Source organism: Rhamphochromis longiceps, linkage group LG6 (genome assembly GCF_057381845.1).
Source record: "Rhamphochromis longiceps isolate RC_006_pf linkage group LG6, R_longiceps_female_GT1.1, whole genome shotgun sequence".
NCBI classification, from domain to species: Eukaryota; Metazoa; Chordata; class Actinopteri; order Cichliformes; family Cichlidae; genus Rhamphochromis; species Rhamphochromis longiceps.
This window is the reverse complement of record NC_140562.1, coordinates 32292454-32319599: the sequence shown is the minus strand read 5'-3', so window position 1 is coordinate 32319599 and position 27146 is coordinate 32292454. Positions and strand designations below refer to the sequence as shown.

The window sequence follows — 27146 nt, the reverse complement described above, 5'->3', positions numbered from 1 at the left end:
CTGCTCCGATACTCCTGACACATATGGGATCACTACAGGTTTTCGCTTAGGCAGCGGTTGTCCTTCTCTCCTGGATCGGCTGGAGCTTTCTTTAGGTGCCTTTCCAGCTTTTATAAAAGTCCAGCTGGGATAACCACATTTACTCAGGGCCTTCTTGATGTGCTGTTCTTCTGCCTCCCTGGCCGCTATGTCAGTGGGGATGGTGTTCGCTCTGTGTTGTAACGTCCTAATGACACCCAGTTTGTGCTCCAGTGGATGATGAGAGTCAAACCTTAAATACTGATCCGTATGTGTAGGTTTATGGTACACATCAGCTTTTAGATGTCCCCCATTACTGATGGAAATCTCACAGTCTAAGAAGGCTAACCTGCCACTTTTCATATCCTCCCTGGTGAATTTGATGTGTCTGTCCACCGCGTTAATGTGATCCATGAATTGTGGTACGTCCTGAGATTTGATTTTCACCCAGGTGTCATCCACATATCTGAACCAATGGCTTGGTGGTGTTCCAGGGTAGGATAACAAAGCCCTCTTTTCCACTTCTTCCATGTACAAATTGGCCATGATGGGTGAAACTAGGGAGCCCATGGCACACCCCTGTTTCTGCCTGTAGAACTGACCCTTGTATGTGAAGTAGGTGGAATGAAGACACAGTTCCAAAAGCAAACACACTTGGTGGATGCTGAGAGTGGTCCTGTTGCTGAGGTTGGTGTCATCCTGTAATATCTTACGGACTACCTCCAACGCTTCTGTGACCGGGATGCAAGTGAAGAGAGATGTAATGTCGTACGAGACCATGGTTTCATCTGCCTCCATAATGACATCTCTCACCTTCTCAACAAAATCCAAGGTGTTCTGGATGTGGTGTTCAGAGCTGCCCACCAGCGGGTTGAGGATCGAAGCCAGAAACTTGGAGATGTTATAGGTGACCGAGTTGATCATGCAGACAATCGGTCTTAAAGGTGCACCCTGTTTATGTATTTTTGGTAAACCATACATACTTGGTGTAGATTCCCCTGGGTACAGCCTGTGATATGAGGTCCGGTCAATAGCCTTGTCTTGTTCTAACTGCTTCAGACAGTCTATCACCCTCTTCCTGTAGCCACTTCCTGGGTCTCGTTTCAGGGGCTCATAAGTATTTTCATCACTGAGTAGTGACAAAATTTTCTCATGATAGTCCTTCTGGTTTAGCAAAACTATGCACTTACCCTTTGTCACGGCGACGGATGGCCGGTACTGAATAGGACCCAGGTGCAGGAACCCAGAACGGAGACGGTAGATGATTTAATAGTTTATTACAGTTAAGTGCAAGGGGAACAAAAAAAAAAGGGAAACGTGGCAAAGACAGAAAATGACGAGACGTGGAGCCTTGGTGTGGCGTGCCCAGGGGAACGTGGCTAGGGCGAGGGAACGAGGCCTGAGAAGTGGAACGGAGCTGAGTGGGGAACAGTCACACTGAGGGGAGAGGATATAGAAGTTAGGCAGGTAGTGAAGGCAGCTCAGAAGTGGCCAGTAAAAGAGCAGCAATTCTTACTTTGCAGTTAGGGACCTGGAGTGTTTGAGAGGGGGATGATGAAGATCCAGGGGAGGCTGAGTGGCGTGGAAAGGCTGACCTGAGATCCGGGGCTCCAGATGGAGTGTGATGGCAGGAGGGCAGGCAGGTGAGGCACAGAGGGATTTCCAAAATGATCACTAGGTATTCCGAGTCCGGAGGTGGAGTGAGCCAGGGTGGGTACAGCGACTGTAGCACAAAAGAGTCTTAGTTAGTAAGATGAATTACAGCGAGAACTTGAAACACAAGACCTGTTACCAACATGGGTTGATGACGAACTGGCAGTGAGTGAACATCGATGTGTGGTTTAAATCCCTCTGGCTTGATAGCCTGCAATAGGCTCCAGGTGTGCAGGAGCTGGAGTTGGCCCTGCCCAGGGGCGGATCCCAGGTCAGTTCAGGAGCCTAATGGAAACTCCAGCCACCCACCGTAGACCATGACAGTACCCCCCCCCCCCCTCAAGGGACGCCACCCGGCGGCCGACCGGTCCCCAGCCCGCGACGTGACCTGAAAAAAAAATCAGAGACAAGAGCAGGATCAAGGATAAACGAGCGAGGAACCCAGGCACGTTCCTCAGGCCCATACCCCTCCCAGTCCACCAAAAACTGGCGACCCCGACCACGGCGACGGACGTCAACGATCCGCCGAACCGTATAGGCCGGATGACCATCGATGAGCCGGGCGGGCGGAGGGGGGTCGGAAGGCGAGCACAGCACGCTGGACAGCACAGGCCTGACTTGGGAAACATGAAAAACCGGGTGAATCCGCAGACTGGGAGGAAGCTCGAGCTTCACAGCAGAGGGCGAGATGACCGAGTGGATGACATACGGCCCAATAAACCGAGGAGCCAGCTTGCGGGAGGAAACTTTAAGGGGAACATCCTTAGCCGACAGCCACACCTTCTGCCCTGGAGCGTACCGAGGAGCTGGCGACCGTAGACGATCTGCATAGCGGCAGTGGCGGGCAGCAGCTTTCTTCAGTGCCTCCTGGGTCCGAGTCCAGACGCGGCGGCAGCGCTGGAGATGGTGCTGGACGGAAGGCACAGCCAAATCAGCCTCTTCCTCAGGGAAGAGGGGAGGCTGATAGCCCAGGGACGCTTCAAATGGAGAGAGACCAGTGGATGCGGAAACATGAGAATTGTGCGCATACTCCACCCATGGGAGATGTGCTGACCAGGTAGCCGGGTTATGGGAAACCATGCAGCGGAGCATGGACTCCAGCTCTTGGTTGAGCCTCTCAGTCTGCCCGTTGGTTTGAGGGTGGTAACCAGAACTGAGGTTGGCTCGAGCACCCAGGGCAGAGCAGAAAGATTTCCAAACCTGGGATGTAAACTGAGGTCCCCTGTCAGAAGTGACCTCGGCAGGAATCCCGTGGAGTTTGAAGACGTGGTCAACCATCAGTCTTGCAGTTTCCGTGGCAGTGGGTAGTTTCTCCAGGGCAACGAAGTGAGCTGCTTTTGAAAACCTGTCGATCACGGAGAGTATCACTGTTTTACCTGCTGACCTAGGCAGTCCAGTGACAAAGTCCAGGGAAATGTGGGACCAAGGACGAGAAGGTACGGCTAGAGGTTGCAGAAGACCGGATGGTCGCTGATTTCGGGTCTTGTTCCTGGCGCACACGTCACAGGCAGAGACGTAGTCCCGCACATCATGTTCCAGAGTTGCCCACCAGAAGTGACGACGTAGTAGTGCAATGGTGCGGCCGATTCCAGGATGGCAGGAAAACCGGGAGGTATGAGCCCACTTAATTACAGCCGAACGGGTTGCTGTGGGAACGAAGCGGCGGCCCGGAGGACCTGTGCCAGGGTCTGGTTCATCCAGTAAAGCACGCTGGATGGATTCCTCTATGTCCCAGGATAAAAACGCTACGCGGCAGGAGGCAGGAAGCACAGGAGCTGGTTCGGTGGGTTCAGCGTCTGGGTCGTAAAGACGAGACAGGGCATCAGCCTTGGCGTTCTTGGAACCTGGACGGAAAGAGATGGCAAACTTGAAGCGATCAAAGAACAGAGACCAACGGGCCTGGCGGGCGTTTAGACGCTTAGCTGTTTTGAGGTAAGTAAGGTTTTTATGATCTGTGAAGATGGTGAATGGGTGTTCAGCTCCTTCCAATAGGTGACGCCACTCTTCCAGGGCTAACTTAATAGCCAGCAACTCTCTGTCTCCTACATCATAGTTGCGTTCAGCTGACGAGAGTCGACGTGAAAAAAAGGCACATGGGTGTAACTTGGCCTTGGAACCTGAATGCTGTGAAAGGACTGCTCCGACGCCGACGTCGGACGCGTCTACCTCTAGAACAAATGGCTTGGAGTGATCTGGGTGACACAATACTGGAGCTGAAGTAAATAGGCGCTTGAGCCTACTGAATGCTACCTCAGCTTCAGGTGTCCAGATGAACTGTCTTTTGGTGGATGTGAGTGTAGTGAGAGGAGTGGCTACCTGGCTGTAGTTGCGAATAAACCTCCGGTAGAAATTGGCAAAGCCGAGGAAACGTTGTAAGTGCTTACGTGACGTGGGCGTGGGCCACTCTAGGATCGTGCGGATCTTGGCTGGATCAGTCTTCACCTGCCCTCCTGCGAGTATATAGCCAAGAAAAATGACCATATTGTGCATGAAACTCACATTTCTCGGCTTTGACGTAAAGTCGGTTTTCCAGGAGGCGTTGGAGGACTGCTCGGACGTGGACATGGTGTTCCTGGGGGGTCTTGGAGAAAATGAGTATGTCATCAAGATAAACAAAGACAAACTGGTTCAGGAAATCACGGAGCACGTCGTTGACCAGGTTCTGAAAGACAGCGGGGGCATTGGTTAACCCAAACGGCATGACCAAATACTCAAAATGACCTAGGGGCGTATTAAAAGCCGTTTTCCATTCGTCCCCTTCCCTGATGCGGACAAGGTGGTAGGCATTGCGGAGATCCAGTTTGGTGAATACGGTGACTTCATGGAGGGGTTCGAAGGCTGAGCTGATAAGGGGTAAAGGATATTTGTTTTTAATGGTGATGTCGTTTAACCCTCTGTAGTCTATGCATGGACGGAGTGATTTATCCTTCTTTTCCACAAAAAAGAAGCCGGCGGCCACTGGAGAGGAGGATGGGCGGATGATACCTGCAGCTAATGACTCGTGGATGTACTTTTCCATGGACTCTCTTTCTGGTCTGGAGATGTTGAATAGCCGGCTAGAGGGAAGCGGAGCACCAGGTAGAAGGTCGATAGCGCAGTCATAAGGCCTGTGGGGTGGTAAGGACGACGCTCTGTCTTTACTGAAAACTTCCTGGAGGTCATGGTACTCAGGTGGGACGAGTGTGAGGTCAACCGGATCAACGCCCGAGGTGTTAGTGTCAGGGGCCCCCGGCGGTAGGGCAGACTTGAGGCAGTGGGCTAGACAAAAGGGGCTCCAACTAGCGATTTTACTTCCAGACCAGTCTATATGAGGGTTATGTTTCTGTAGCCAGGGGTAGCCTAGGATGAGTGGTGAATCAGGAGAAGAGAAGGTGAATAAGGTAATGGCTTCATGGTGGTTTCCAGAGGTGACGAGGGTTACGGGGCCGGCCTGATGGGTTATCTGAGAGAATATTTGATCGTTTAATGCGGTAACAGGGATGGGAGGATCGAGAGTCTTGAGTGGCAAATGAAGGCGTCTAGCGAGAGCTAAATCTATTAAATTTTGCTCTGCTCCGGAATCAACGAGAGCATGGAGGGGGTGAGAAACCTTATTTAGACACAGGGTGACTGGTAGAATTAACCGGGGTTTGGAACTGAAAGAGGATCCGCCCACCTGTATCCCCGAAATTACCGGCGGGCGTAGCCTTTTGGCCGAACCGAACACTGCGCTAACCTATGCTCCACTGAGCCACAGTAAAAACACGCGCCCGACCGAAGCCGTCGTTCTCGCTCCTCTGGTGTGAGACGAGAGCGGCCGATTAACATAGGCTCCGGAGCGGCGTCCGTTTCCACGGAAACGGGAGCGGATGTTGACACCGGACGTGACGGTGGAGGAAGTGAAAACGTACGAGGCGCAGGTTTACGATGTTTCTGGTTCTTTTCTGCCTCCCTTTCCCTCAGGCGATTATCTATCCGAAGGGAAAGGGAGACCAAGTCTTCAAAGGATTTGGGCTCATCGCGGGAAGCGAGCTGGTCTTTGAGCTCGTCGTTTAAGGCGCGACGGAACACTCCCCGAAGGGCATGATCGGGCCAATTGGCCTCGGCGGCTGCAGTACGGAAGTCGATAATGAACTCCGCGACACTCCGGCTCCCCTGTTGCAACCCGAGCAACCTTTCATCAGAACTACCCTCCGATACTGGGTGAGTAAAGGTCTTTTTAAACTCGCACAGAAAATCATCAAACGAGCAGGTTGGGAGCGGGTGAGCCGACAGGTACGCCTCGGCCCATAACAGCGCCTTGCCCTGTAGCTTAGCCACCAGATATGCTACCCGAGCTGATTCGCTAGTAAATGAACGGGGTGAATGCGTGAACGCGAGAGAACATTTCAGTAGAAAGGCCGTACAGCGGCCCCGCTCCCCAGAGTACGGCTCGGGTTCTGGGAATGCAGCATCGCGAAACACGGAGCCCGAAGGGGTCGGAGCTGGGGAGGACTGGGGAGGTTCTGCCACGGGCGCAGGGGACGTGGAGGATGGGCCTGGAGGAGGGGAAAGAGCCGACTGAATCTCCTGCAGGGAAGCTAAGATCCTAGCCTGGGTCTCGCCTATGGCTTGACACCGGGTGTCGAGAACCTGCAACGCTTGCTCATGAGCCCCTAAAATGGCTCCCTGCTTGGAGACTGCTGCACGTACTGGGTCTGCTGAGTCCATTTGTTGGCCAGTTCGTACTGTCACGGCGACGGATGGCCGGTACTGAATAGGACCCAGGTGCAGGAACCCAGAACGGAGACGGTAGATGATTTAATAGTTTATTACAGTTAAGTGCAAGGGGAACAAAAAAAAAGGGAAACGTGGCAAAGACAGAAAATGACGAGACGTGGAGCCTTGGTGTGGCGTGCCCAGGGGAACGTGGCTAGGGCGAGGGAACGAGGCCTGAGAAGTGGAACGGAGCTGAGTGGGGAACAGTCACACTGAGGGGAGAGGATATAGAAGTTAGGCAGGTAGTGAAGGCAGCTCAGAAGTGGCCAGTAAAAGAGCAGCAATTCTTACTTTGCAGTTAGGGACCTGGAGTGTTTGAGAGGGGGATGATGAAGATCCAGGGGAGGCTGAGTGGCGTGGAAAGGCTGACCTGAGATCCGGGGCTCCAGATGGAGTGTGATGGCAGGAGGGCAGGCAGGTGAGGCACAGAGGGATTTCCAAAATGATCACTAGGTATTCCGAGTCCGGAGGTGGAGTGAGCCAGGGTGGGTACAGCGACTGTAGCACAAAAGAGTCTTAGTTAGTAAGATGAATTACAGCGAGAACTTGAAACACAAGACCTGTTACCAACATGGGTTGATGACGAACTGGCAGTGAGTGAACATCGATGTGTGGTTTAAATCCCTCTGGCTTGATAGCCTGCAATAGGCTCCAGGTGTGCAGGAGCTGGAGTTGGCCCTGCCCAGGGGCGGATCCCAGGTCAGTTCAGGAGCCTAATGGAAACTCCAGCCACCCACCGTAGACCATGACACCCTTGTGTGCTGGACGGATGATAATGTTGTCATCACTAAGTGATGTGAGTGCCTTCCTCTCCTCCATGGTGATGTTGGATGCCGGGGCCTTTGCATTGCTGAGATAGGCCGAAACTTTCAATTCAATTAAATTTTATTTATATAGCGCCAAATCACAACATAAGTCGCCTCAAGGCGCTTCATAGATACAGAGAAAAACCCAACAATCATCATTGTGGGCGACCGTGGCTCAGGGGGTTGGGAAGCGTATCTGTAACCGGAAGGTCGCCGGTTCGATCCCGGGGCTCTCTGTCCTGGTCGTTGTGTCCTTGGGCAAGACACTTTACCCTACTTGCCTACTGGTGTTGGCCAGAGGGGCTGATGGCGCGATATGGCAGCCTCGCTTCTGTCAGTCTGCCCCAGGGCAGCTGTGGCTACAACCGTAGCTTGCCTCCACCAGTGTGTGAATGTGAGAGTGAATGAATAGTGGCATTGTAAAGCGCTTTGGGTGCCTTGAAAAGCGCTATATAAATCCAATCCATTATTATTATTATGACCCCCTATGAGCAAGCACTTTGGCAACAGTGGGAAGGAAAAACTCCCTTTTAACAGGAAGAAACCTCCGGCAGAACCAGGCTCAGGGAGGGGCGGCCATCTGCTGCGACCGGTTGGGGTGAGAGAAGGAAGACAGGATAAAAGACATGCTGTGGAAGAGAGACAGAGATTAATAACAGATATGATTCAATACAGAGAGGTCTGTTAATACATAGTGAGCGAGAAAGGTGACTTTTAAATACTCTAGGAAGAACAAGTAGGCCTGCAGAGCGAGAGCGAAGTGCTCTAATAGGGTGATATGGTACTACAAGGTCATTAAGATAAGATGGGGCCTGATTATTTAAGACCTTGTATGTGAGGAGCAGGATTTTGAATTCAATTCTGGATTTAACAGGAAGCCAATGAAGGGAAGCCAAAACAGGAGAAATATGCTCTCTCTTTCTAGTCCCTGTCAGTACTCTTGCTGCAGCATTTTGGATTAGCTGAAGGCTTTTCAGTGCGTTTTTTGGACTTCCTGATAATAATGAATTACAGTAGTCCAGCCTGGAAGTAATAAATGCATGAACTAGTTTTTCAGCGTCACTCTGAGACAGGATATTTCTAACTGTAGAGATGTTGCGCAAATGGAAGAAAGCAGTCTTACATATTTGTTTAATATGTGCTTTGAAGGACATATCCTGGTCAAAAATGACTCCAAGGTTCCTCACAGCGTTACTGGAGGCCAAGGTAATGCCATCCAGAGTAAGAATCTGGTTAGATATCATATTTCTAAGATTTTCAGGGCCGAGTACAATAACCTCAGTTTTATCTGAATTAAGAAGCAGAAAGTTAGCGGCCATCCAGGTCTTTATGTCTTTAAGACATTCCTGCAGTTTAACTAATTGGTGTGTGTTGTCTGGCTTCATGGACAGATAGAGCTGGGTGTCATCAGCATAGCAGTGAAAATGTATGCTATGTCTTCTAATGATGCTGCCTAAGGGAAGCATGTATAATGTAAACAGAATTGGTCCTAGCACTGAACCCTGTGGAACTCCATAATTAACCTCAGTGTGTGAAGAGGACTCTCCATTTACATGCACAAATTGGAGTCTATTAGATAGATATGATACAAACCACTGCAGTGCAGTACCTGAAATACCTACAGCATGTTCTAATCGCTCTAATAGGATATTATGATCGACAGTATCGAATGCTGCACTGAGGTCTAGCAGGACAAGCACAGAGATGAGTCCACTGTCAGAGGCCATAAGAAGATCATTTGTAACCTTCACTAAAGCTCTTTCTGTGCTGTGATGAGCTCTGAAACCTGACTGAAACTCTTCAAATAAACCATTCCTCTGCAGATGATCTGTTAGCTGTTTGACAACTACTCTTTCAAGGATTTTTGATATGAAAGGAAGGTTGGAGATTGGCCTATAATTAGCTAAGACTGCTGGGTCTAGAGATGGCTTTTTGAGTAAAGGTTTAACTACAGCCAGCTTGAAGGCCTGTGGTACATAGCCGATTATTAGAGATAGGTTGGTCATATTTAAGATCGAAGAATTAATTAATGGCAGGACTTCTTTGAGCAGTTTTGTAGGAATGGGGTCTAAAAGACACGTTGATGGTTTGGAGGAAGTAATTATTGAAGTTAACTCAGAAAGATCAATTGGAGAAAAAGAGTCTAACTTAACATCAATGGTAAAAAGTAGCTGTAGATAATATTACATCTGTGGGATGATTACTGGTAATTTTTTCTCTAATGATAGAAATTTTATTTGTGAAGAAGTTCATGAAGTCATTACTAGTTAACGTTAAAGGGATGGTTGACTCAAAAGAGCTCTGACTTTTTGTCAGCCTGGCTGAAATAGACTCTGCAGTCTATTTACACCTACAGGCCAGTGGACACTCTTTCAAGGATGAGGATGTACACATCTTGGACAGGGAGGAACGCTGGTTTGAGCGTGGAGTCAAGGAGGCCATTTATGTGAAAAGGGAAAGACCATCTCTGAATCGAGGGGGGGTTTCAGTAACTTTTGGAGGTTCAGTACTGGTTCATGGCTTCATTTTCACATCACTACAGTGATTAAAAAAGATTCTCTTTTTGTCCTTGATGATTGCTGCCCTCGGCGGCACAGCAGAATATAAGCATCGTGAGGGGGAAAAGTTGTGGTAGTTTCTATGTAAAGTGTATCAGTGATTGGATGTGATCGCTACCGCTTATCGTGTCCTTGAGCAATGTGCACGTGATGTCACAAAACCTCACAGATTAACTATCCCATTTAACATCTGCATGATTCTTTTTAGCAATAGGGGGAAAGCAATGCAAATTACTGTGTGATATAATGAGCACTCTGATTAGTGTGAGACAGGCTGACTACTTGAATTTCTCTACACTGACTTTTCTACACAGTGTGTTGCTTGTACAAAGGACATTCAGCCTCGTATTTACACTCTGCCCAACATGGATATATGAAGAATGTGACGATCATTACAAGTGGTCATTGCTCTCTGGAATTGCTGCCAGCAGGATGTATCATCTATTTAAAGTGCAGAGGATTGTCTCCCTGTCAGGAATAGGCCATCTCTCAGCTTCCAGGTTAGGAAAAGTGGCACAGAAGTCTTTTCTAAACTAACAGTAGGTTTATTTATTTAATTATTGTTACCTAAACAAATAACATTATAACTTTTTAGATTGCAAAGCTTTTTATGCAAGAAAAACACAGTACAGCAGATCAATAGTCTGATCCCTGGCTCCTTCAGACTGCAAGCTGAAATATCCTTTAGCATGATACCAAACAACAAAATGGTTAAACTTATTTAACAATACATATGTCACGAGTGAAAAGAATATCAACTTTATGTAAAAGGATAGCATATATTTAGCCACAGTTTGTATTATGCACCTTTGCTACAAGAGAAAAAACAGTTAGGCCTTTATGAACCAGGCCCAGAGGTGACAAAGAACTAGGTCAGAGGGTGACAAGTTGCCCTGGCAATAGAGTTTAGAAAGGAGAAGTAAAGAAAAGGGGAAGTCTAGTGCAGAGCTGCACCGGAAATCTGACAGAAAAAGAGGAACTAGTAACATATAAGGAGATTTTTGTATTGAGGCTGTGTGTGACGTGTAAAGTACCAAAATAACACCTATATGAGACACATTTTTAGCTTCTAATGTTAGAGATTCTGCAACCAGCTTTGGGCTGTGCAGGGCTCTCTCTTCCGGAAGATGATTGAATAAAGAATTATAAATGTTTTGACCACTCTGTGTCGGGTTTTCTCTGTTCTATCATGGGGATCAAAGAATCGGGTTTAATAGACCACCGTCACCTTCACCCTCCACATTTTCTCAAGCTCTTCTCTGAGCCCTTGGTATTTCTCAAGCTTCTCGTATTCCTTCTTCCTGATGTTGCTGTCATTCGGAACCGCTACATCTATCACTACGGCTGCCTTCTTCTGTTTGTCTACCACCACTATGTCCGGTTGGTTAGCCACCACCAGTTTGTCCATCTGTATCTTGAAGTCCCACAGGATCTTAGCTCGGTCATTCTCTACCACCCTAAGGGGCGTCTTCCATTTTGATCTCAGGACTTCCAGGCCATACTCGGCACAGATGTTTCTGTATACTATGCCGGCCACTTGGTTATGGCGTTCCATGTATGCCCTGCCTGCTAGCATCCTGCACCCTGCTATTATGTGCTGGCTGGCTGGCTGGCTGGCTGGCTGGCTGGCTGGATGGATGGATGGATGGATGGATAGATAGATAGATAGATAGATAGATAGATAGATAGATAGATAGATAGATAGATAGATAGATAGATAGATAGATAGATAGATAGATAGATAGATAGATAGATAGATAGATAGATAGATTCAGTAAATGTTTTCCTCACAGTCTAAATTGCTAATGTTTTCAAGGTTAAATTTCACACACCGATACAAACTTATGACAACATAATCTTTTTGTATAACATGAACATGAGTATTTTGAGCACAATATTTCTTTTGATGTGCTTTGCATTGCAAAAACACTTATTTCCACATACAATGGGTAAAATAGGTATTAAATACATTTCTAGGTAAATATTTTTCTACAGGTGCAATTGACATGAAAATTTCACCACATGTTGGTTGTAACCCATCCAATCCACACATGTAAAGACAGCAAACCATAGATACCCATCAATTAGGTTATGCTAAATAATGAGAAATCATTATTGTCTTATTGGAATGTTCAAACTCATTTCTTCGGTAGATAGCAGCAGTTTCTCTTAATCAAAGGTCTCTCTGTACTTTTTTCTATTTATTCCTCTTTCAGTTATATGAAGCGTGCCAGTGCTGAATGTTAAAAAATATCCTCACACCACGATGAACCCACTTCCAAACTTTATTGTTGATATGGTGTTTTTTGGGTGATATTCAATGCCTTTTGACCTCCAAGCAAGCTTTGTATTAAGGCATCTAAAGAGTTTAGTTTTTTTCTCATCTGACCAGACTATATTCACATCATATTTCACAGAGTTGTCAAAATGTTGTTCAGCAAACTTAAAACACACTTTGACTTGCTTTTTCTTCACCAATGGAGTCTTGCATGCTGAGCGTCAGTAGCGGTTTTTGATATGGGTGACACGGGCGGTTGCCTGGGGTGGCATCGTGGTGGGGGGCGGCATCATGGGCATCGGCAAAAATAAATAAATTTGCTCATATTCATGCTGCCCCGACATCAGCCAGCGCATATTGGAAATGGCATAGGCACCGATCGGTTTTCTATCGCCCATTTGCTGGGAGTAAGGGCGCCCTCCGTTTGTGAGGTGCGCCTGCTGCTTGCGGCACAGGGAGGAGAGGGTGGGGCGGCGGGGGATTCTCTGGCATCTAATAACCAACTCGCAGAATAAAACAAAATAAAAACAAACCAACAAACATGAAAACACCAGACATTATAATACAGACTTATAATTTGCACTGATGTTTTTTCGAAATTCTATACACAAAAAGTGAGCGCCAGAGCGCCAGAGGAACGTTTGCCCGGGGCGCCAAACAGGCTAGGACCGCCACTGCTGAGCGTCCATATAGGTCATCGCAGTTGAATGTGTCACTTATTGTTTTCTTTGAAACAATTGTATCAGCTAATTTCAGGTCTTTCTGTAGCTCTTCACAACCTGATTGTACCGGAGGGACGTTTGTGCCTGGTGGGACTTTCAATTGAGGACATAGAAGATTTATACCTATTCAGAACCATGGTAACTGGGTTCTTGCTGATCGGAGCTGGCCCTGGCTTTTCGAAGATTGAAGAAAGAAAACCCCACAAGGCTAGCCGCTATGATGTAAGTGATGGGAAGGGCTGTGAGTTCTCAGACTGTGCTTATTGAACGCAACATGGATCTTGGAGAAGCTCACAGCTCCTCAACGGGGAATTGACAGACCCGGTGACCAGTGACTGACATTTAGATCGGCTTTAAAGTTGGATGGAGCGCGTTCGCACTAAACCCAAACAACCATCATTTCTCTCATCTGGCTACCCACGTTGCTGCTTGAAGGCCCCCGAGGCCTCTGCTTTCCCTGATAACGGGACTGTGTTTTCGACTCTTTACACTACACCCTTCAAGGCCACCTGGGTCGGCTGTACGACAGTTTAATTTCGCTCATCTGGGTGAAGGGACACTGTCTCAGTTGAACACAGGACACACATATACATGCATACACACACGTATACAGACACAGACATATACTCACCCCCCTTCCTCCCTCCATATGCCAAAAGCTTGCCCCCACTCGATGCAGCCACCCCTGTTGCTTGTGATGTGTTTTCATGGTGTTATGGTGTGAAGATTCATGTGCTTTTTGTGCTGAGGAGTTTGTTTTCTGTTCTTATACTGATCTCCCACTAGGAGCTCAGTCTGAGTTCTCCTTTTCTCTCCTCCATTCCACTATTGTGTTGTACATTTCATTGTTTTTTCGTTACGCTACCTGTTCTGACCTGTCAACCCAACGTGATGTTTGTGTATTGTATGTATGATCGGGAGAGGTCAAGTCTTGCTGCAGGCAACTGCAAGTGGCAAATAAATGGCTTCATCATCATCATCATCATCATCATCACCTTTTTATAGCCCATAAGTTGGGACTGAATCAGGTGATATTAATTTGCATTAAGTGGCAGGATTGCTTTCTTATTACTGATAGTTTTAAGTTGGTGTCATGACTTTTTGCACCTTCTTCATGTGTTCAATACTTTTTCCCTGTGTCAGTTTTCGCTATCAAACATGGATTAATTTATGGACATCTGTAGTTTAATTTCCTTGCATGTGTGGATTGGATGGGTTGTTACTGACATATGGCGAGAATTTTATTTCAATAATACCTTTAGAAATATGTTTACTCAGAAAATTGGTGACATGTTCAATACTTATTTTACCCGCTGTAAATGTCCACTGCTTTCTGTTCTGCTTCATTTCAGGAGTTAATCTCATGGCTCTGTGTTATGCATTATTTTTTGGGCGTGGATGTTAAGTTATGGAGAAACTCTCTTCTCACATATCCAGAATTTTTCATTGGAACATGATTCATCGTTCCAGCTTTTTTCTGAGTCGTAAGTTTTAATCTCTCCACAGTTTTCATTTCTGCCACCATTTGGTTCCCCACTATTCCAGTAGCTGAAATACAAATAAAATTATAAAAGTTAAACTCAACAATTCAGTCAGTCTTTGGTTTTGTGTGACATGATATTAGTTAAAATAAGTTAGTTAATGTACTTAATGACATAAGAAGACTTTGTGGACAAGAAAGGAATTTAATTTGTATTTCAACCTTGTGGTCATGCGAGTCCCATCCACCCATTTCCATGTCCCCTCTGTCTCTGAGTCAGTCAGTCCAATCCACAAACGCATCTTGAGCTGGTTCACAAAGTTCTTTTTTTAGAAAGAAAGAGAAAGAGAAAAACTAAATGTAAACATGCAGAACTTAAAGTGATTCATCAGTGTATCCTCTGTTTTCATGCAGTTTCATTCACATGTGTATTGTGATTGAACACACACCTGTTCCCCTCGGCTGTTAATAATCATCAGGTCTGCACCTTTTTGAAGACAGTCTTGTCTGCTTTGTTGCCAGGATTTCTTCTCTGAAGAAACTTGAAACAAACTACCATTGAATGCCGCCCAGTTTTGTTGATAAGCTGTTTAAGAAAATCAGAATAAAAATTTGGGTTTACTGGGGGACGGGTAGCATCCATACAACTCCAGTCATAAGCCTTTAAAAACCATTGCTTTGGAGAAGAAATCAGTGGTACAAATTCAAAACACAAAAAAATTTGAAAAATGTTAAATTTTTGTGACCTCAGAGGGAGTGCTTCTCGGATTTAATAATTTATGTCTGGTAATGTTGCTCAAGTCAGCAACTGTCACTGTCTTGAGAAAGTTAATTAAAGTTAAGTTAGGGAGAAATCAACTTTTCTCTTCTGTCCACTTCTCGTTTTGAATCCTTGATGGTGTTACAGTAATTTGTAGCATAACACACTCTGAACCAAAACCACAGTATTAACATGTCTTCTATTAACATGAAGAACACTAGAGTTATTTTTGGAGCTGAGAAGCCAGTTAAACATCAGAAGGTTGTTTCTTGTCAATGCAGGTTAATGCCCCACTATAAACGGTCTAAATAAGCTTATATGAACGTATAGAATATTCATATGTTCACTCACATTAGCCTCAGTTTACATTTACAACTTTACCCTTCAAAGGCCTTTCCCAAGATACATTCTGCTTGCAAACTCCACACACTCCACACAAGCCCAGGATTGTTGTGCTAACCACACATCACTATGCTGCTCTCCCCCCAAGATCCTTAATCACTGTTAAATTGCTATTGGAGATCAAATAAGCAGCTGGATAGTATAGTGGTAAGACTACACACCTTTAGAGTGGGATTTGAAAGTTTGATTCCCACCCGGTATCCAGTAAGGGTCCTAGCTAGACCCCCCCATTGCTAAACCAAAGCCCTGGAATGGTGCAGCCTGTCCCAGCTCGGACACAAGCATTTCCCTACATGTTGTACTGTGTATGTGACAAAAAACTTGAATTTTAAATGGCCATTGAGCATTAAGAAATAATTACCTTGAAGCTTTCTCTGAAGATTGTCACTGTTTGTGGTCAGGTTGTCAAATCTTTTCTGGAGCTGTTCTTTCTCTTCAACCAGGTTGTTGTAACGGGTCTGTAATTGGCTCTGTTCAGTTTTCAGGTTGTTGTAACTGGTCTGTAATTGGCTCTGTTCAGTTTTCAGGTTGTTGTAACTGGTCTGTAATTGGCTCTGTTCAGTTTTCAGGTTGTTGTAACTGGTCTGTAATTGGCTCTGTTCAGTTTTCAGGTTGTCGTAACTGGTCTGTAACTGGTTTCTCTCGCTGGTCCCGTTGTCGTAAAGCTTGTGTAGTATCACTGTCTCCATTTCCCACTGAGATTTGCCTTGGGTGACTGTGTTGGACACGTAATCATTAAATAAATGCATCACCTGTGAGAATGTTAGCATGCTAATTAAACTTCTGTTGTACTCACAAAGAAAAACTAAAGTTATGAGTCCAATGAAGAGGAAAAGACACAGCAGACCCAGAAGAATCACAGCAGCTCTGCAGAAACTCTTCTTTACAAATTCAGCACCTGAAGGTAGAAGTCAAAATTTGTTATGTCTAAAAATGAAAAATGTTCATATCCTCAAATTTAATATAACACCAGTTTCATTTCTTCTCTTTTTTTTTTTTTTATCAAAAAGTAGTACGTGATCATTTCTGCTCCTAAAATCAGTATCTGAGAATGGGTCTTGGTGTCAGTGACACAAATAGTGTTAGTTACAAAGTATTCGTATTGTATTATTTTCTCTTCTGAGCTCTTTCCAAACAAGCAAACACCGGCAACAGTGTAAACTTCGATTAACACTGAAACTGTCGTGGCTGCAACGGCAGACGTGTGGGGTTATAAGTGAGAACCCAAGATGCAGGCACTGCTGATGTGAGTGAGCTTTATTGTGGAGAGGGACATGCAACAAAAGGCAAGGGTCACGAGAACAGAACTGAGAAATAGTTGGAAACTGGGAAAATTTAGAACTAAACAACAAACCTGAACACAAGGAGACAGAGAGTAGAGGTACATGAAGAATGAACGCATAGAGGAACACGGGGAGAAAACGCAGCCAGAACAGCAACAAGCAGAAGGAAACAAAAGGCTTATATACACGGTAGAGTAATCAGGGAATAGGAGACAGGAGGAAAACACAGCTGGGAGAAATCAGAGACAAGGGGAACAAAACCAGACACACTCACATAAGACACGGGACTTCACAATAAAACAGGAAACTCACACATGCAAAGACACAGACTCAGAGACGCAGGCTTTACACAGAGACCTGACTACACTGGAACAGAGGGAGAACAGAATAACATGAGGGGCAAAGAGGTCAAAACCCAGGACCTAGAAATACCAAAACTGAAACACACACATCATAACATAACATAACATCAGGGATATAAATAATAAACAATTCAACTCACTGGGTCACAGACCCAGGACCATGACAGAAACTACGGTAATCAAAACTAAATTATTATTGTTATCTCAATCAAAATTAACAGCTAACAAAAAATCCACAACTACAGTAACTCTACAGCAGATTGCATTTCCTGAAATTAGTCTTTTGTTTTCTTCAGACAGTTTATATAAAATTCTTAATTTTAGATTTAGTTTTGTTTGTCGACAAAACTTCAGCAACATGTAATTGTAATATTTATAGATATGTTTTTTACCTGGGGGTGCAGGTCCAGTTGTTTTAAGTTGCACAGTTTGGATCGCTTCCTGATTCATATAAATGTCTTCTGAAGTTCTATGCTCACTTCTGTACTTTCTGTGACAACCTAATACTTCTTCTGTATTCTCATAGATTTCAGCCATGACTGGAGGTTCAGTTGGGTCTTTAAGTCTCTGAGGAGATCAGTGTTTTGAGAGAGTCTCTGAAGTTGTTTGTAGTTGCTCTGAACGTGAAAATATATTGACACAAGCAGTTCTCTATTTAACAGGAAATTAGAGGACTGGTGGCATGCCTCAAGACTGTGTTTGTGTTATAACTCCATTCGTCTTTGCATTTGAATATGCACACAACACTCACTGCAGCGCTTTGTTGACTTGAAAGAATTTATAATATATCATACATGTAGTATGAATAGAAACAGTAGAGAAGGCCATCTTTTACATTATATATATAATTAAATTACATTGTATATGTTATAATGTGTTTTTAAAAAGTCCAAACTTCCTGTGTGACATTATTTTATCACATTACTGTAATACAATCTTTATGAGATCTGTTCAGTTGCTTTGTCTTTGTACCTAAATGCCTGCTAAAGGTCTCATAGTTGTGAAAACCATCACAACATTGTTTGTTTATGCACAAAACAAAGAGCATTCCTCATAGTTTTGTGTTGTGGTTCCTGGGTTATTTGAGCCAGTGTATTGAGTTTCTTTGGGTTCATGATTTATTTCTGAATTTATAATATGTGTTCTACATTGTTTAGGCCTTTAGCTTCGTATTATTTTCATGTGAATATATGTCTCAGTGTCCCCTTGCCCATCGTTAAAGTCTTCTAGCTGATTATTTTGTGAATACTGTAAAGCATTCACACTGTAAAGCATACTGTAAAGCATGTTATTGTTTTGTTCCTATTTTTTATCCTTCTTCTTTTTCTTTAAGTTGCCCTTTTAGGTCTTTTGGCCTTTAACTACTTCTCCATACTTTGTTCTATTTTAACTATTCTACTTTTTTTCTCTCCAGCTATACTTTCTATTTATTGCTATTTAACTTTTATACTTTTTAAAATATTCAGCTTTTTTGTGGCTTTTCTGCTCCCATTGATGAATAGAAATTAAAAACTTCCAGAATTCCACCAACACTTTGTTGTTTTTGAAATTCAACTGCTTCCACATACTTTCACTTAGAAGCACCATTCAAACTCAGAAATGCTCTCAAACCACTGGGCTCCTACTGTATAATTCGGCTTTTTCATGCATTTTACTGTTTTCATAAAATCCCTACTTAAGTTTTTATTGCATCATGATAATTTTTTAGAAAATACATGCGTTGCTTTGGTTGCAATGCAATCAAGACTGTACTACTCTAGCTTTCTGAATCTGTTCCTTATGTTCGAACAAATTCTCCTTACACAATCAATTTCCCCTCTTCCTTCACAAATTAGATACAAAAATATAGGTCTCTAGTCAGAAAATGTGACTGTCATTGATGTGGGAGTTACAGATTTCTGGTAAATCTACCCAAAGCAATAAAAAGTCTAAGCACTGGCAGGACTGGCAGGGAAGAAATACAAATTTCACTCAAAATCAGAGCTGGAAGTCTCTAACCTGCCATACAAGAATGTTTAAATCACATGTTAACAAACACAAACATAAACAAAAGAAAAAAAAACTGTGAACAAGTCTGAACCTTTTGGACTGCAGGAAGTATACTACTGTATTTTTTTAATGTACTGTAAGCTTTTATTTACTATGTTTTGTTATTTTTCATTGTCTCCTTCCTTTTTTTTTTATGTTGCCTTGTCAAAGGAAAAAATGGTGCTTCAGTGAATGCGCCACTTGATCAACATCAAAACTTCAATTAAGTTTTATTGACACAATAAAGTGGGGGTCCCGGGGGGGGGGGGGGGGGGGGGGAGACAGGATTTGAAGTGTGCTAGGACCAGCTGCTCTAAGCACTTTGTGATGATGGGGGTGAGTGCTACTGGGCGGTAGTCATTGAGGCTAGATGGGTTGGAGTTTTTGGGTATCGGGACAATGGAGGTGGATTTGAAGCAGGCCGGTACCACAGCGTGGGCTAAGGATAGGTTGAATATGTCTGTCAGCACTCCTGCAAGCTCCTCAGAACGCACTCTGAGAACACGCCCGGGGATGCCATCAGGACTTGCAGCCTTGTGGACATTGATCCTGCTCAGCACCGCATCAGAAGGTGTGGGGGAGGGGTCGGTGGTCCTGTAGTCTGTAATGGTCTGGAGTCCTTACCACATGCGTCGGGGGTTGGAGTTGGAGAAGTGTTCTTCTACCTTCTTTTTGTAATGGTGTTTGCTTTTTTGATGCCCTTCTTTAGATTAGCCCTGGCTGTACTGTAGGCATGTGCATCTCCTGACCTAAAGGCGGTGTTGCGGGCCTTCAGGAGGAGACAAACATCCCGGTTCATCCAAGGCTTCTGGTTGGGGTACATGGTGATCCGTTTCTGGGTGGTGACACTGTCTGTGGTTTTGGAGATGTAATCCAGTACTGGTCCAAGTCTGTGTGGGTGAACGTATTCCAGTCTGTGTTTTTAAATCTTTCCTGGAGCACTGCGTCTGTCCCCTCTGGCCACACTTTAATTGTCCTCACAGCAGGTTTCACACGTTGGATGAGTGGAACTTGTGGACCTTGTGCACAAGGTTGTTTGTGCACAAGAACTAATTAATGTTGAGGAATTTAAGTATTTGGGAGTGCTACTAGTCTCGAAATTATCCCTTTAAAAAAACATGTTGAAAATGTAGTGAAAAGTGTAAATGTTAATATACGGAACTTTAGACATATCCACACATCATGAATAGACACAGCAGCGATTACATTCCTGTACTCTGTGATACTGGCTCATATTGAATACTGTATTACAAGTTGGTCCCATACTAGTCTCGCTGCTATTGGGCCAATCGAAGTATGCAAGTGATGGCAAGCCACACGTGGTAAGCTCCACACCTCACCACCAGTTAATTCACTTTAGTTTACTTTGCCATTTGCTTTGGTTTTGTGCGTGTTTATTATATCTGAAAACGGGAAAAAGGTAAAATATCAAAAATCTGCTTCCATAATATAAATATCATTAAATAACTTTAGAAAAACTTCCACTTGACTCTTTATATGTAATGTTGTAAAAATATATATTTTATTGTTTAATTAATCTGAAAATGTTAGTCTGCCAAATGTGCAGCAATTGAATTTATTTATTCTCTTTATCTGATAGTTTGTGGGGTCCAGTTAGAATGTATAACTGCATCTCTACCAGTTTCTCTGCACTCCAGCCTCTTCTGTGCCATGTGAAGGGATTTCCCTTAGGGCAGGAGAAATTATCTCCACGAAAAGGAACAGGTTCGGCCATCGCACACTAGAACAAATTCTCTTCTTAAATAAAAATGAAAAAGGGCCACTTTAAATGCATCATGTTTTTAATTTGCAAGTTCATAAGCATTTTCCCTTTCCAGTTCACAATCAATTCTACCCCAAGGTCAGAAATATGTCTTGGAAATTTTCCCTAATATAATATTATTTATAAATATACCCGTGTAGCGGTTAATTGCATAAGTGCATGGAGGCAGGACCTCAGAGCAGAATAATACTCCATAATGTGTTGTACATTATTATATGTATATTTTATGTAATGTGGTATTTTTCAATTATTGTATTTACCAACATCAATAAGTCACAAGCAAAGAAAGACCACACCAGTGCATGTTTGAACAAGGAAAGTTTACTGGTCAAAATTATTTATTAAACAAATAAACCACATTTTTTTAACCACCAAAGAATACAAGTTCAAAGCAACACAACGGCGGCCCAATATCAGACAGAATTCCACTCTGTAGAGTGGGCAATCATAATGAAGCAGTTGGTTTTATTTTGTGGATTCAAGCTGCTCTTCATATTTTTGGCCACCAGATGTCACCAGAGAGGACTGTGTTGAAAAGCTTCGAGTAGTGAACTGTTTTTCAATACAAGCTTCAGTGCTTCAGAAAGCTTCATTTGGCCATCATTAGTGTGCACACATATTAACACTGCAAGGTCAAAGTTCTGTTTTATGTTATATTTATACATCTTTCTTAGTTTGAGTTACCTGGGGTTTGGCTTCTCCTTCCTGGCTGGCAAAAAGTGACAGACGACTGACAGCCTAATTGGATGAATCTGTTTTCACTCTTGTATGCTTTTCATACAAGTTTCACACAAGACAGATACAAACTTTATAAGATTGAGATATGTCTTTTCCATATGTGTCATCTCATCTCAGTATTTGTTGGGTGTGGATGTTAAGTTAAGGAGAAACTCTCTTCTCACATATCCAGAATTGTCTATTGGAACATGGTGGATCATTCCAGCTGTCTTCTGCATTGTAATTATTTATCTCTCCACAATTTTGCTGTGTGCCACCATTTGGCTCTTTATTCCCCTGATTCCAGTAGCTGTGTGACAAAGTGGCTAGAACGGAATTGATTTGCCATTTGTCACTTGCAAATATTGTTATTTTGTGTTCTGTTATTTTACAGTCAGCCATAATGCTTTAATTTAGACATTGCTGGTGTAACTTCTCTTAACACACACTATCCCGGGTTTTGTTTGTGGTAGCAGTAGTTACATTCTTTACATCCATGCAAGGCTGGACTGGGACAAAAAATCGGCCCGGGCATTTTGACTAGAGACCGGCCCACCAGGATAAAGATTGAAAATGTGACGTCATTCAGGGGTAAAACCGCAAAGGATTCTGGGAACTTCTGGCAAGAGGTACTAGCGCACGCAGGCTTTCAATTGAACTCAGTTACACAGCGATAAAAAGAAACACAAAAAATGGCAAGAAGCTGTTGTATTATCAACTGCAACAGCCGGTCGCATGACAGCCACGGGAAGCCGATCGTTTTTTTTTTAAAATCGGATTACGTCGTTGAAGAGAAATGTTTTAAGCCATGTTTCCAAAGTAAGAGCCGACGGATGGTCTGGATATACCAAATATAACGTCTCAGAACACTCCAGCTCACATGTTAGTCTGCTCCAAGCATTCCCACAAAGGTCATAGTTTTTTAGTCGTTAATACGTCATTTTTCTTAACATAATTGGTGATATAGGTTACAAGCAAGTCTGGCGCTGAACAGAAATTGTTGCGCTATGCTCCTTTGTTTATTGTGCATAAATAGTAAATTGTCCTGACACAATATTGCGTTTCACTTCTGTTATTACCATGGTACATTGACAAAAACATACACTTTTATTCACAGGATAAAACAGTTGTTTTGTATCACTAATTGTCCAGTACGATTACAGCATACAGTATTATTGTCACTGCTACATTTCTGTAATGAACCAGAAATTATTTCCACTACTAATTAATTACCGTTGAGCTCAAAGGTCCTATTAATAAACGGTTAACGAATGTGTATTTATGACGACGATTTGTGAGACTGGTAAACTTACCTTTGTTCGTACGATGGTCTTTCGTTCTACACGGTGCATTTCAAGGTCCTGTACCCATCCGTCGGTAAACTGTACCTGGGCTTGTTGCAGTGACCTGAAGTTACTAAACTTCATGAGTGTATGCACTCACTCCAAGAACCGTGTAATTATAAATATGAGCGTGGTGAAAGTTGGGCAGCACGCTGACGTCTTTTGTCCACTCTGTGTGCTCGTAAGGGTCTGACCCTTTCACACCTTTGATTTTTTCCTCGTATCTTTTCTTTGTCTTTTCGTCGAGTCTGTCTTTGTACGGACCGGCATTGTTCTCCTTTTGTTTTGTACATTCCTTTTTTGTGCGGCAAAGAAAAAACAATAAGGTATTGGAACCGGAGAATGAACGTTTTGCGGTGCTGCAAATGCTTGCATTTGATGCGGTACTTGGATTGTTTTGCCACGAGTTCCCGGCATGCAATGCGCGAAAATCACGTGATTGCTAAACAAGGGGGCGGGTGCATTCGGCCTCCTCGGCTGTAATTGGTCCAGCCCAGAGTCGATCATGACCAATTGGCCAATCCAACACCTTTCATTATATATACCCTTCCTAAAAAAAAAAAAAAAAATCCATCGGCCCATAAAAACAAAAAATCGCCAGCGGCCCACCGGGCAAATGCCCGGTATGCCCGATGGCCAGTCCAGCTATGCATCCATGCATGTGTTTTAAAGCAAACACTATACCATCAGATCATCTGAATTTTCTTCTGTTTACAGGCACATGTCTGGTAAATTATGTTTCTTTATGTTGCTTTGGTTATACTCAGTGTATTCAGGTCCTATATGGGAGACAGGTGTATGGGGAGGGCCGCCCACTACTTCCTGTTTATACAGGGTCATGAGGTCAATGATTGCATCGCTGGGTGTAACCAAATGGAGGGTTTTTCATTTTGTATAGTATTGTTTTCTTTTCTCATGCAAAGCTCTGTAGTGCCTAAGCATGGATGAGGTGTTGTTGTTATATCCCAGCTCCCTGGCACATAGCAAGCACTTCACCTTGTACAAAAGTAAAGACAGCTTAACATAAATTATATTGCACCATCAGTATTATGAAAATACATCTTCTGTAGAAATTTACATACCTTGTTGGGAGGAATAAGATCAAAATGTTCCCACACAGGGGAGGACATCCTCCTCTTCTTAGCTGGCTCCATTCTCTCCTGACTTTCTCTCCTCACTCTCATAAACCTCCAAACTCTCACTAACCGCAACTCTCCATCAAACACCTACATTTTGAATGAAGTCTGAGGGGTTTATATCGCTGTCATATCTCGCGGCAAAGTTCGAACCACGTCATGAACCAGTCATGTGGTACAGCCGGGCAGCGAGGCTTCAGAAGTCATCATTTTCAGCTCCTCCCATAAATGAAGCAAGCCTCGATACGCGCATCGCGGAAACGCCCCCTCCATTACTCGACACAAGCTTCGAAGCCTCGATACAGAACGTCACATCACTACTTAAAAGAACTTCAATCGTCTGCTAATGCTATTTACTTATCACCTTCCTTGCTGCTTAAGCTATGCTACATCACAAGCTGTAATACAGATAAAATTATAAGAATTAAGCTCAACAATTCAGTCAGTCTTTTGTTTTCAGTAACCTATTAACCCAATTAATTTTGTTAAAGTACACAATAACACAAAAATACTTTATGGACAAGAGACAGATTTTATTTTTATTTCAACCTTGTGCTCGTTTGAGTCCCATCCACCCATTTCCATGTCCCCTCTCTCTCTGAGTCAGTCAGTCCAATCCACAAATTCTTCTTGAACTTGTTCACAAAGTTCTTTCTTAGAAAGAGAGAAACAAAATGTAACCATAGAGAACTTAAAGTGATGTATCAGTGTATCAGTTGTTTTCATTCAGTGTTTAATTCTTTGTTCTACACACATCTGTATTATGTTTGAACACACACACAAACCTGTTCCTGTTGATAATCATCAGGTCTGCACTTTTTTGACGACAGTTTTGTCGGCTTTCCTCCCAGGATTTCGGCTCCGAAGAAACTTGGAACAAACTGCCATTAGAGGCCACCCAGTTTTGTTTATAGTCTGTTTAAGAAAATGAGATTAATCTTGTCTTACTGTGATCCATATAATCCCAATCATGAGCCTTTCAAAATATTGCTTTGAAGAAGCAATCAGTGGTACAAATTCAAAAAACTTCATGTAAAACAGAAACAAAAGGCACTGCACACAACATATCCAGTTTTACAAAAATATCATTGTATGTATTTAAAAGCTGTATATGTTAAAAAGTATTATGTCAAGCATTTTCACATTTTGTGGTCTCAGAGGGAATGCATAATTTGTCTTGAATAAGTTTTTGAGAATTTGCTCAAGTCAGCAACTGTCACTCTCGCTGGTCACGTTGTCGTAAAGCTTGTGTAGCATCACTGCCTCCATTTCCCACTGAGATTTGCCTTGGGTGACTGTGTTGGACACATCATCATAAAATACATGCATCGCCTGTGAGGATTTTGGCATGCTAATTATATTTCTGTTGTACTTACAAAGCAAAACCAGGGTTATGAGTCCCATCAGGAGGAAAAGACACAGCAGGCCCAGATGAATTACAGCAGCTCTGCAAGAACTCTGCTTTACAAATTCAGCACCTGCAGGTAGAAATCAAAAGTAGTGGACAAACCTTTTGTCACAGTTGCGGCAGCAGTCATGTGAAGTGGTGAGAGATGGACGCAAGTGCCGGCACTGATTTACTGCAAGTGAGCTTTATTTACAAGTGACACACGGAATGCTATGCAGAAGTGGGCACTGGGCTTCCGAAAGATTGTCATGAGGAGATTTTGAACAGCAAAATCTTAAAATAAAGTGAAAAAGTTTCTACATTGACGTTGAGGAAGACTACAGGAGTGTACGACTTGCTCTGCTCCTAATCTACAGCCGCGTTGGAACAGAAATCGAGGGATGAAGAGAGCGTGCCAAGCTCCAAAGGTGACAGCGCAGAGGGAGATCAGCGTTGGAATTATGACTCTGTAGATGGCACAGACACCAGGAGCCATGACCGTGACTGGAAATGACCACCTAATGCTGTTTCACTTTGCCATGCAAAGTACTTTGACACTCTGGAGAAGGTCTTTCCTCTGTATTATTGTTGTTGCCATTTGCATGTGAGAGCTTAGATTGTGGGGAAGATTAAAGATGAACACTCTCCACAAGCTTGGTTGTCTGTTCTTTGTGTGTTTTGATTAAAGAATGTTAGCTACCGCTCACTGCTCGTCTGCAGGCTTTATTTAATGGAAAACTTCCACAACACACGTCACTGATGTAAAGTGGCTCATAATTTCTCACCTGCTTTGTGCTGAAGTCTACAATCAGCTTCTTAGTTTTGCTGATGTTTAGGAGAAGGTTATTCTTCTGGCACCAGTTCTCCAGGTTCCTGATCTCCTCCACATAGGCCTTCTCGATGTTATCAAAAATCAGGTCCACCACAGTGTCAGCTAACTTGACAATGGAGGTATTGCTAAGTGAGATAAAGGGAGTGACATGTTTTCCTAGCCTCACTGCTGGGTCTGTCTGTGAGAAAGTTGGGGATACACTGACATAGTGATGAGCTGAGATCTAGACCCTTCAACTTGGTAAAAAGATTTGAGGAGATTATTGTGTTGAATGCAGAACTGTAGACCACGAATAGCATCTTAACATAGTTTCCCCTGCCAGAGTCCAAATGGCACAGGGTTGTGTGTAGTAGGTGTGATATGGCATTGTCCATGGAGCAATTGGTCTACTATGCAAACTGTAGTGAATCAATGGTGGCAGAAAGTGAAGAAGTGATGAAGTCTTTGACCAATCTCTCATAACACTTCATAACAAATGAAGTCAGTGCTACTGGGCGGTAATCACTGAGACAAGCAAGCTGTTATTTCTTTAGAACAGGAACAATCACCGACTGTTTGAAGCACCTGGGAACCACTGCTTGAGCCACACTGAGATTGTGAACACCGGTGTTAGCTGCTCATTGAGTCTGTTGCCTTGAGTCTGTGGCCTTCCTGGTGTTCACTTTACTGAAAGCTTTCGTCACGGTGTGCCTTGTGAGGATTAGCGCCTTGTCTTCACTGGTGGACCAGTGAAGTGTCGGCATTCATCATTGTAGAGGCTTGTTGTTTATAGTCCGTTATTGTGCGCAGTCCCTGCCATAGGCTCCTAGAGTCAGACTGTTTTTTTCCCCCATAGTTCGGCTTGTCCTTTTTTACCACACT

At 43.8% G+C, this 27146-nt stretch overlaps 1 protein-coding gene and 2 long non-coding RNA genes across 3 annotated transcripts; all 3 read right to left on the bottom strand.

The window, feature by feature from the left end:
• Window positions 1-1271: 1271 nt before the first annotated feature.
• Window positions 1272-1943, bottom strand: LOC146668364 (uncharacterized). Its single transcript, XR_014911990.1, has 3 exons — window positions 1815-1943; window positions 1535-1741; window positions 1272-1455 (listed from the first exon to the last, which is right to left on the bottom strand). It is a non-coding gene; the product is annotated as an uncharacterized LOC146668364 (long non-coding RNA).
• Window positions 1944-6486: 4543 nt separating this feature from the next.
• On the bottom strand, window positions 6487-7152 carry LOC146668363 (uncharacterized). Its single transcript, XR_014911989.1, has 3 exons — window positions 6980-7152; window positions 6700-6906; window positions 6487-6620 (listed from the first exon to the last, which is right to left on the bottom strand). It is a non-coding gene; the product is annotated as an uncharacterized LOC146668363 (long non-coding RNA).
• Window positions 7153-10321: 3169 nt separating this feature from the next.
• On the bottom strand, window positions 10322-16308 carry LOC146668362 (hepatic lectin-like). The gene is made up of 5 exons (XM_085410265.1): window positions 16211-16308; window positions 15776-16129; window positions 14702-14838; window positions 14475-14575; window positions 10322-14320 (listed from the first exon to the last, which is right to left on the bottom strand). Exons 2-5 carry the CDS (start codon window positions 16101-16103, stop codon window positions 14179-14181), a joined length of 708 nt encoding a protein of 235 aa, XP_085266391.1. The 5' UTR covers window positions 16104-16129; window positions 16211-16308; the 3' UTR covers window positions 10322-14178.
• Between the last annotated feature and the right edge of the window lie 10838 nt (window positions 16309-27146).

What these genes read in the sequence shown, in the direction of transcription:
- LOC146668362 (XM_085410265.1), bottom strand. Translation starts at nt 16,103, where the DNA reads ATGGAGACAGTGATACTACACAAGCTTTACGACAACGGGACCAGCGAG. An exon ending in TTAACAGCCGAGGGGAACAG is followed by an intron (nt 14,576 to 14,701) that starts GTGTGTGTTCAA and finishes TTCTAAAAAAAG; the next exon opens with AACTTTGTGAACCAGCTCAA. An exon ending in GGGACTCGCATGACCACAAG is followed by an intron (nt 14,321 to 14,474) that starts GTTGAAATACAA and finishes TTTGTATTTCAG; the next exon opens with CTACTGGAATAGTGGGGAAC.